General features: G+C 34.5%; 1 protein-coding gene across 3 annotated transcripts in view; it reads left to right on the forward strand.

The window, feature by feature from the left end:
• The window catches only part of EXOC6 (exocyst complex component 6), an 88,994-nt gene that overhangs the window by 30,041 nt on the left and 47,579 nt on the right, over positions 1 to 11,374 (forward strand). For all 3 annotated transcript variants that reach the window (XM_005416444.1, XM_031062300.1, XM_031062305.1), the window contains exons 6-14: positions 537 to 741; positions 1,803 to 1,958; positions 2,610 to 2,678; positions 6,036 to 6,119; positions 6,213 to 6,259; positions 6,642 to 6,762; positions 8,657 to 8,728; positions 9,350 to 9,447; positions 10,544 to 10,649. In XM_005416444.1, coding sequence (XP_005416501.1) covers positions 537 to 741; positions 1,803 to 1,958; positions 2,610 to 2,678; positions 6,036 to 6,119; positions 6,213 to 6,259; positions 6,642 to 6,762; positions 8,657 to 8,728; positions 9,350 to 9,447; positions 10,544 to 10,649 — 958 coding nt within the window. The remainder of the gene's footprint in view (positions 1 to 536; positions 742 to 1,802; positions 1,959 to 2,609; positions 2,679 to 6,035; positions 6,120 to 6,212; positions 6,260 to 6,641; positions 6,763 to 8,656; positions 8,729 to 9,349; positions 9,448 to 10,543; positions 10,650 to 11,374) is intronic.

The following is an 11,374-nucleotide window of genomic DNA, read 5'->3' on the forward strand; positions in this document are numbered from 1 at the left end:
ATAGTGGAAAGAGGGTGGGTGTAGATGTGTGCTTGTGTTCACATATGCCTGAAGATTGCAGATACCTGAAGATACCTGCAGGCATGCTTTTTCAAGATTTTATTCATTGTTTGGTGCAGTGTTGGGTGATTGGCAGTTTGTGTTTCAGAAAAAAGCCCAAATCATAAAAAACCCCCAATGAGTTCAATCTAGAAGGGACGATAATGGTTGTGGCTTCAGTGTCTCCATTCTGCAGGGTGCAGACTGATAGTCCAGGATAGTTGGACTATTGATCAGAACTGTTAATACTATAAGAGTCTACTTAAAGTTTCACTTGGCTGAGTCACTCTTCACTGGGTTTTTTTCCAAACTAAAGCATTATATGGATGACCTTTTGATTGTTAATTTCTATAAGAATAGAGTAAATTAATTAGATTTATTTATTAGAATAGAGTAAATTAATATTGATTCCATGTGTGATATTTATATATATTTGATAAATTATTTTATCAACTTTTTATAAGATGCTACATAATTTTATTTTAATCTCTTCGTAGATACTATTCTGCCTTGAAAACAATGGAGCAGCTGGAAAATCTGTATCTTCCTAGAGTTAGCCAATATCGCTTTTGCCAGATAATGATGGAAAATCTTCCAAAACTTCGTGAAGAAATAAAGGAAATATCCATGTCAGATCTGAAGGATTTCTTAGAGAGTATTCGAAAGCATTCTGACAGAATTGGGGAAACTGCCATGAAACAGGTAAGCCAGCCAAACAGAATGACTTCACTCCTGTTGTTTACTGAACATTTCAGTTTGGTTAGTCTGAAATTACCCTTCAGAGATTACAGTCGTCCTATGGACCTCTGAGTAAAGGTGGAGAGCTGTGAAATACAAACATGTTGTGTGGTTTCTATCAGTGCCCTAGACAAGAAGTAGTTTCCTCCCTGAGAAAGGAAGGGGTGATGCTGTATATCTCAGATTTCAAGAAATTATGAAGTACTTTTGAGTAGTCAACTCCTGGACAGTCTGTATCTCAGCAGCTACTGCACCAAAACAAAGAGCAGCCTATCTGGCCAGCTGGCCTGGATGAATTAGACAAAAGAAGTGTTGAGATAACAGCCTAAAGTGCTACTCATACAGAAGACTGAGGTAAGAGCCAGAAGGAGACTGAGACAGCTGGAGGCCTTGCTCCATCACAAAATAGTCTGCACTTGAGAGCACTACAACTAGGCAAGCTTTAAAGCAGTTAGTGCTTTTAAAGTTTATTCAGAGAGCAAATAAGGTTTTAATTTGACTTCTTGTTGACAGAATTCAGGTTGGGTTGCCATTTTGTCATCTAAGGTTCTTGTAAAATGCAGCATTGATTATTATAAATGAAACTTAATTGCAAGGTTATGCTGTGCTGCCTTCAATAGTAAGGGCAATATAGTGCCTTTGATTTCTGTAGCTGACTGCTCACTTAGACTTAACTGAAGACAGCAAAAAAAGTATCTGGGAGCTCAGATACCTGTTTTTCATTTAAATATTGATTGTCTGCAATTTATGATCAGATAAATTACAGATTGATTTTTAAAATTTTTTCTGCCATTAAAATGTCATCCTGGGGATTAGGGAAAAGTTATGCAGGATTCACTGTTGAATTCATTTATCATCCCAAACTAATTAAAGGCAAATCACTGGTATAGGCTGAGGGTGTGCTTGCACCTTGCAGTTATACTGATATGTATTCAATTGCACCACGTTTTTCATGTCCTAGCATATACTCATCAGCAATGAAATTTGAATTGCATGCCTCTTAATTGATTCTACTCTTAAAACAGGCACAGCAGCAGAAAACCTTTAGTACTGCTCTTCAGAAGCAGAATAATGTAAACTATGGTCGGAATATGCATTTAGGTAGAAACAGGATTTTGGAATCCAAGAATGAAATCACATTGAAGCGAACATTTGAAGATGAGGATGAACATGACGAGGAGGTAACTTTGTACTAAATCAGTTTATCTTATTCAAAGTGAACAAAACTCACTGTCTTTACACTTTTTTTAGATGGTTAGTGTTAGTTAGAAAAATACACAGAAGACCTTCAAGGTGTACCAGTTCAGATCAGCATTTTAGGGTGACAAATTACTGCTAAAATATTATTTGTATTAATGCTAGCTTTAGCATTATGTTTGAGGACATTCAGTTGCACAGGACTTCTAGTTATTCTGGAATTCAGTTGCAACTTACATCATATATTGCCTGCCCACTGTTAGTGTTACGTGGTCCACTAGAATATTCTGGTGTTGCTAAATCCTGCATTTTGGGGTTGAGGACCTCAGTTTAGCTAAAAACTCTTTCATCTGTCAAATACTCAATATTCCTGAATTGAATAAAACAGTGAGTATTTAGACCTTTAAAGCTCTGGAAATGCAGAGAAAGGACTGTGGTATTACAACACAAGTAAAGTTTATGACTGTAATGCAAAAGGAGGAGAGATTGGAGCAACTGTTTTATTGTTTTCCAATAGAAGCCAGCCATTTTTGAATCCTTATTAAGTAGACAAGTTCTCTTGGTAATATATCCCATTTTGCAGATTATACGCTTATATGTTTTATAAACTCTTCTTTTTTTCTTTCCTTCTTCAGGTTTTAACTGCCCAAGATCTTGTAGACTTTTCTCCAGTCTATAGGTGTTTGCACATCTACTCTGTTCTGGTATGTGTTAAAGTCACCTTAAAGAGAGATTTAAATTTTTGGAGTTACATATTCATTTTCACATTATTCATACTCTTAGTAGTTCCCAAACAGGCAAATGTATTGCTTCTAGTGTTAGTGGTTCTGGATGAACCAGCTGAGATGGGTGTGGGTACTCAGGCCATGAGCTCATGTGTTCTTTTGTATGCATAATAAATGACATTCCAGAACTCATTTTTTACCTAGGTGTTTTTAAGTATATTTGTAAAATATGCAAAGTATATATGTAAAATATGCATAAAATATGCAGTGTAATACTGGTATCTACACTTTCACAGTTCCCACAAGTGTTCCATGTTAGCCAAATATTTGGATGAATGGTACAAAACATAGAAATATTCAGTCTGAATCTCGTGGAAATCAGAGTAGTAGCAAAAAAATAGGAAGCAAAAGCTGGAGATTCTCACAGGCAGATTAGATTGATTCAATGGCAGAGACACAATAAATAGCCTGTTTTACCTTCTGTTAGAGATTCAGTGCACAAGCTTACAAGGAAGAAAACATTTTTTGGGAAACATGGTACTGAATTATTTGTTGTTTTTTTATCTTTCCTCTATCTCAATTAATTTTGAAGTCAGATTACTTACAGAATTCAAGTACCAGTGACACATAGGTGATGTACTTGTAAGTATTGCTAATCCTACAGTCTCAGCTGCACCTGCTTTCAAGCATTCAAGCTGGGTTGTCTTCTTTTTATGGAATACTTGCAGCTGTGGTACATGAGAGCTTGCATATTGAAATACTGTTTAAAATGTAATTTCACTGGAACTTTTTTTTATTATTAAAAACTGCAAACAAAACCATCATTAATTGTTCATCTCACTGAAAAGTTGGGAGGAACAGAAAGACAGGCTGACAGAACTATTGAAAGAGTGGACTGTTTATTTTAACAGAGAACAGTGTGAAATAACACAGTAAAAAGAATCTGTAAAACTAAGCATACCAGTTGAAACAGCTGCTACTTCTTCCTTTAGTATAATAAAGGAACAAGAAGTAAAACTGACAGATGACATTTAAAAGTAACACATAATTATATTTTTCACTTTGACTAGGGTCCTGAAGTTCCAATCACCCTTGATCCAAAGATATGCTTTTTGGGTTTACACTGAAAGTTTTTTAGATTCCAAATTTCCTAGAGACAGAAAACAACTTGGAGTGATCCCTGATATCAAAAAGGGTTGTTGATGTAGATTTCTGTATTTCCTGCCAGCATAATTTCCTTAATAAGCTGTGATAGCATTATCTAGAGTTGTGCATTAGCAACTTTTAGGAGTCCTTCTCATTTACCTTGTGTTGAGTTTAGAGAACTTGATGATGGCAAAGAAGGGGAGTTGATACCAGATGATGGCTCTTGCAACAAGTGTTGTTTTCTTAATGAATTCTGTCTCTGCTACAAAGTTGTTGAAAACATTTTAGTTTCACACAGGACAGAAATTTTCTACTCTGGTGCTTCATATTGAAGAAGAAAGCACAGTTTTTATATACCTCAGAGTATTATACAGCTTGTGATTCCAACCTAGTGATAGAAAGATACATACATACCAAACATAGACTATATTTATGGACACGTAACCTTTCTTTACACTAGAAACTTATGAGAAATATACATAAAGATCTGTTTTTAACCCATGTATTATGTGAGATGCTATATATATAAATTCTGGTGAATATACCCCTGCCCCTTTTGCTTGTAATGTTACCTTTTTATAAAACACTGTATCAGTGTAAAACAAGTGGTGTGAAATAGGATTTGATATATTAGCAATATACCTAAAATTTATAACAAAACATGAACTGATTTGTTGTTTCTGTTGCTAGAAACTGTAATCAGTAATTAATGTAAACATGTAATTTTGGAAGCTGGGCAAAACAAATGCATTGCTTTTTTACATTTTATCTTGACTAGGTTTTGCTGATTCAGTGAGGGAACCATCAGGGTTGTTGGTGTATTCTGCTGATTGCTTCAGCCCGTGTGGTTCAAACAGTTGTTATGCTTGAATTGTTAATTGTGACTGCATAGTATAGTGTGGTCTATAAATAATCATGAGATGTTTTACATCTCCACTTGTGGTGTGGATTTGAGAAGAACAGCTAGTCCTTTTCACTTGAGAAGCTTTTGTCAGGACTGGCTAGAGATTTGATGCTGGAGGTAGAAGTCAACAATCCAAAAACTGCACTGAATGTTTGGGCTGGAGGTGAATGGCTGTATCTGAGATCATTATGTTTGTATGAATTGGAGCATACTGTGTAAAGTTCTGCTGCAGCAGACAGTGTTAGTAAATTTGCATCTTGGTTTCAAGTGGGTTTTTTTTGTTTTTAAGCAAAATCTCTCTTTTAGGCTTTCTTAGGTTAGCAGTATTTCTAAATATACCTAAATATTCATTATTAACTAAATATTCATTATTAACTAAATTCATATCTTGTAAAGCTTAGGTAGGTAATGCTGTATCAGTAGGATAAAATGTCTCTAATAATTTGGAGACTTTTTGGAAGACCAAGTAATGGAATTCTAAATAGCAGTGGCCTAATAATAGGCTCATATAGCAAAAACAAATCTTAAAAATGCTAAGCTGCTTTATTTTGCTTGCATACAAATTGCATATGGTTTGGTAGATAGATGAGTCAATGTACCACTGATTTCAAATGGACAGATGGTTTCTACTGAATGGTCATCTTAATGAGATGAAGAGGATGTCGCTTGAATTCCTCGTAATATAATCTTTAAGCACAGAAGGTATTGTACTTATGAGGATCGTGATAGAAAAAAAAAATCTAAGTCCATACTTTTTATAAATCCAAAGAGAATAAGCAAATATTCAGTAAATCTCATGTGTGTCTTTCTTCAGGCAAAACTAATGCACCTAAGTGTTCAGATGTGTCATTTATTCACAGAAGCATTTTTGTAACAACTTTATAATACAGTTACTTTCTTGAATAACCTAGAGAAATGCTTTAGGAGACAATGAGTTTCAATTATACAGTAATAGGCAATATGCCTTGTCTATGAATATTAATATACTCTGAAAGTTGTAGTTTAAAAATGGACATACTGTTTAAAATGCATGGTGTTGCTCAGCAAAACGTAGGCATGTGAGCAGAACTCCTATTTACAGTACAGCCTGTAAGCTTCTCTACAGAAAAAGGTAAATTCTGTATATTTTATGCATGCAAAACTTTGCTGGTATCAGCTGGAGGTCTACATGTGGAATAAATGCAAAATATGTGCTTAGTTTAAGATAATTCAATGTTTAAATTAAGAAAGGCCTTTTTTCACACTGAGTCAATATTCTTTTTTTGACTACTTATGTCTTTTATTAGGGTGATGGAGAAGTATTTGAAAATTACTACAGAAAACAAAGGAGGAAACAAGCAAGATTAGTTCTGCAACCACAGTCAAGCATGGTAATCAGTACTTTCAGTTTTGCATTGATTTGAGTTGAAGCTAATGCCTAGTGGTATTTTTGTTCCTGAACTTGTTTTCTTTTTCATTGAAAGCATGAAACAGTAGAAGGCTATAGAAGATACTTCAGTCAAATTGTAGGGTAAGTTTTCTAAATGAAAATTTATTTCAGTTTTACTGTGTTGATTATTAATTCAGCCTGTGTTCACCTATTTCCAAGAACTTTCTTCTGCAAGATTCAGTTTCTGCACAAATCATGTGGGTGGTTATAGCAGGATCTGAGCAGGAAAGAACATCCTCCTACCAGCAGGAGGCCCTACAAGGGCCCTCCAGCAGCCTGGGCTCCAGATGGCATGAAAAAAAAATTGTCACATTTTTCCTTCATTCTGGATGAAGCACAACACCAAACCTACTGAAGTGTTACTGCTCCAGTGGGGAGGGTTTTGGCTATACTTGGGTGTGAAGGGTAGTGTTTGATGTAATGTTAGAAACAGCTTAATAATTTAAGTATTATTTTGTTCTAGTTTCTTTGTAGTAGAAGACCACATTTTACATGTAACCCAAGGATTGGTAACCAGGACATACACTGATGAACTCTGGAACATGGCCCTTTCCAAGATCATTGCTGTTCTTAGAACACATTCAGTAAGTGAGAAGCCTTATCTGTATTACAGTTTAAATCCTCTTACTTCAGAGCTCTGTGTATTTAAAACTGGGATAGCAACAAAGTGAAAAATTACACCTCATGTTTTCTTTTTCTTGTGATTAAAAATTGCTCAGATTTGGGAGGGAGCCTGCCAAGCTTTTGTTTTTCCCAACAGTATCAGGCTGTGATCCGAAGCCATGGGCTATTTGCATAATCCTCCACTGATTTACAACTCACTGGGTCTTCCAAACCTTCTCTTAGTCCAGCAGTTTAGAATATGCAGAGTTAATCTGCTGTTATTATTGCAATCCTTCCTCATTAGTCTCAACTGACCTCTTCATTAGATCAGATTGAATAGTTCAGCACTGAAAGCACCACCAGGAAATAGTTCCTAATTATCATTCCAAATGCTGTGTTTCCAAAATAAACTCCACCAGCAAAATCCTTGCAGCTCTCTCTTCAATGCTCTAGTCGTGTTATGTTTATGTTGAAGTAGAGGTATTAGAGAAATTTTGCATCACTTGGGTATTTCAGTGCATTCAAGTGTGTCTCCTAAAGTTATATTCCTACCTTAGCTGCAATGATGCTGGGTGCTCTTTCTTTTTCCTCTGTGAAAAAACAGTGGAATACACATTGTTCACTCAGACTGACTGATAATAAATTGCTTCAGTGTTTACTATTGGTGTAACTTTTCCTGTCAGAAAAAATACAAGAACTTTATCTTTCCCTTTTGAGAATTTGCTAGCAGCATTTTCTTTATGAGTGTTGTTTTTTATTTTTATTAAAATTGATCTTTAATTTAAGAAGTATTTTATATTTCATATATCCTGGGGAAAAATGGGGAAAAAGTTGAGATTGCAACCATAGTTATCATAGGACTTTTATTAGCATTAGTAGTACATGAGATGTTCTCATAGTTTTTTACTTCTTTTGAGAGGATTATTGAGATATATTAATCCAGCATTTTTTAAAGCTAAATACTTTGCTAGTTAATTATCTCCATGTGGATTTATACACCTATATAAGAATATGATAATTTTAAGGTTGAAAGTAATGTAGCCTCTAAAGAACTCTTCAAAGTCTTGATATGTTCTTGGTCACTATTTCTTCTCTATATGCATAACTCCCATCAAACCCAATTCGATCAGAATCTCTCTAACATCATCCTACTAAAGACTAATATTTAGATAAATAAACCATACCCTTCCTTTTAATAAAGTATGCCAAGAGCAAAACTTCAAGAAAGGTGAAACAGGTGTATATTGTCTTCAACCAATACTATATTCTCATGCAGCTTTAAAATATTTTAATAGAATTTTTTTACTTTATCCAGTATTTCAAATAGTGAAGCTGAGGTGAAAGCCTTAGTTGTATGACTCTACTCCTCTGAAAATCAAATTTGAGTTTCAGTCATCTAGTAAATAACCTAATGTCTTGACCTTTTATCATCCAATTTAAATTTGAAATTGTTTAGAAAATATTTTATTAAGTTTTAGCCATACAGCTGGATAAAACTGTCTTAGGTGGCACAGCATTGGTTAGACCCAAGCTTGGTGATCAAAAGAATGTCCTGTGAAACCTCTCTGGTACTGATTCCACCAAGTGTGCTTATGTTCCACTAAAATAAATGTAATTTGTTGATTTGCAGTCTCAGTACACCATGCTGGTACTTACTGAATCTCATATTTTAGTTGACTTTTTCTGAACTTTTACACCATTGATAGTTATATAAAAATTTAACAAATACTTTTGTGTAGCTGGACTAAGTAAAGACGAACAAGTCTAAATTGTTTTTCACTAAGGCTGGAGAGTTTAACCTGTGATACTGTTCTTTGAAAATGTATGTCCCATATTTTAAATCCTTTTAATAAAACCAGAATTTCTCACTTGCAGTCATATTGCAATGATCCTGACCTTGTTCTGGAGCTGAAGAATCTCATTGTAGTATTTGCTGATACTTTGCAGGTACATACTTTATTAATATTTATATTAATAATCAGGTATTATTAATATACTTGAAATTCTTGTAGTCAGATTTTAACTTTAGGTGAGTGCAATGTTTGTGTTTTCATGAATCATATATACCAATCAAACCCAAAATTTCACAGTAATATTAAAAAAATTTATTTCTTGCCTTAGGTCCTCATTTTCAGTATTATGAACTGAACATATGTGTTCTGGGCTATCCAGCAAGCATCAGTTATTCATATCTGGGCAAAATTAGTGTTAGTTTTGTAATTTGTGTATGCTCTTGTCTTTTAAAAATACTTTACTTCTCATCATTAAAAAGAATAGCAATCCAGTTGTCATTAACTCTTTAGCTGAAAGACTAAGTGAACATCATTGGAAAGTATTCTTGCAGTTTTTAACAAACAAGGAGCAATGGGGCAAATTTTCCAATGCATAGGATAAATACTTTGGTAAAATTTTAATAAATCAATATGTAGTAGTGTGTAAAATTACTATAATTTGTGTTATAGAGATGATAAGATTGAATGTAAGTCTTACCTCAGACTTCTGAAGTGTTGTGATAGGAATTGAATATATTGGTTCTTGGACTATCCCCTCTTCATTTTCATCCTTCAGGGCTATGGTTTTCCTGTGAACCGACTATTTGATCTTTTATTTGAAATTAGAGACCAATACAACGAAACACTTCTTAAAAAGTGGTCTGGATTGTTCAGGTTAGTATATCAAAACAGTTGTGCCTTTTGTATTGCATTTATTGTTTTTGTCTGAGCTCAAGTTTTTATTATGTAATTCAGAAAAAATTTGTGAACTCAAGTGTTGTGTATGAATTTCAGGTTGGCTAGGACTGAGATATTCATCACATGTGACTACTAATTAGAGGAAGAGAGATCAAATACTGCTTCTATAGTTAATGGAGAGAGGAAAGGTCTCCAAAGGGACATTATCACTGAAACAAGCAGGAGAGAGACATCTGTTTCTCTTCTTTAGGAATCTGATAATTCCAGGTTATTGCGGTAGGGCTTTAGTTTCCTGATTTAGGTTGTCTTAGTATCTACTGTTGGCTGATATGCATATCTGCCTGACAAACTACTGACATTGCCACTATGTCTTCATGGTTTTTTTTTAATGAAGGATGTTTTCCACCACTTCCTTGGGATCATTTGATTGAAAAAAATCTAAACCCAGGAATACATCAGCCTGAGACTGGACTCCAAAGCCTACTTGCAGATAGGGTGTGATGTCTCAATGTGCAGAAATTGTTTGCTATAAAATGTTTTATTACAGAAAACCTTCCTATTATATTGACCACTTAAGGTTCTCCAGTTCCCTGTGCTCCTCTTATAGACATTTGACTAGTACAGAAGTGCAGGGGGTGCCCAAACAATGCTCTGACAATATCCTGTTTGAAGTTCTCTCAGTCATCTCCGTTGATCATATGTAGCTCTGGTGCCCAAGTGAGACACTCTGAATATCAGCTTTAGTGTAGGAAAAGTGCAGGTTTCCTTAATCAGTAGGTATATTATGGTTTATTCTGGAGTGGATTAATTGCTCTAAGGTTCCTTTGCTGTATTAAGCACATATGGAAACTCTTTTGGGTATTTTTTTCCTCTATGATTAGACATACTGTAAAGAGTTTAGATATGTGAAGTATTTCCAAAGTAATCAAAAATACTTTGGGATGTGTAAAGTTCTTAAAAAATTTTGAAGATGCAGACCTAAGTGTGGTGGTAAAATTTATATTTATTTACACATTTTTACACTAGAAAATACTATAAGTTACATGTCCGAATTTTTTCACTTATTCACCAGGGATATTTTTGAAGCAGACAACTACAGCCCTATCCCTGTAGCAAATGAAGAGGAATACAGAATTGTTATAAGCAAATTTCCTTTTCAAGATCCAGAACTTGATAAGGTAAGGGAAACTTTTATGTTATTAAAGTTTGTGGAAATCCAGTTGAAGACACTGGGGACAGTAATGATTTCTATAATTTAAAAACAATTAAAATTTGAAAAGCTAGGTCTATTAAGAGGCTTAATCACCTTCTCTGTGTGTAATTATCTAGTCATAAGTAAATATGAAAATGAAAGATTGAGTCATTTGCTCAGATGTTTGAGTGAATAATGAAACCCATTGTTTTGTAAACAAATGAATAATAGACTTTAATTGATAAAGTCCTTATGTAATTATAATGCAATGTCTTTAGCTAAATTTTGTTGCAACTTGTGTTTAATTACTCAGTATATGCTGTTGTATTGCAAAAATACATGTAAAATAGAGATTGGTTAGAGACAACGATTTCTGCGTTTCACTTTTAAATTTAAATATTTGCGTTTGAGCATGTGGGGCAAAATAAACATGAAGGGACTGTGAATAATTCTGCTGTAATAGCACTGCAGTAGGATGTGCTTTTGTAGCCTCAGCCATTCTTTCACTACAGATTCTGTTCACAGAAAGGTGATGAAACCTGTTCTGCTGTTCAAGTATGATTTTAGAAATACCACTGAAGAAATAAGAGACTCATGATGGAATCTGTAGAGGAGCACTAAGTCTAAGAACCACATGGCAGTGGGAGTAGCTGCTGTAGGGGGAAGCTGTTTTATACAAGATCCATTGCTACAGATACCTGCAAAAGTGAA

The sequence above is a fragment of the Geospiza fortis genome, unplaced genomic scaffold (assembly GCF_000277835.1).
Source record: "Geospiza fortis unplaced genomic scaffold, GeoFor_1.0 scaffold130, whole genome shotgun sequence".
In the NCBI taxonomy this organism is placed as follows: Eukaryota; Metazoa; Chordata; class Aves; order Passeriformes; family Thraupidae; genus Geospiza; species Geospiza fortis.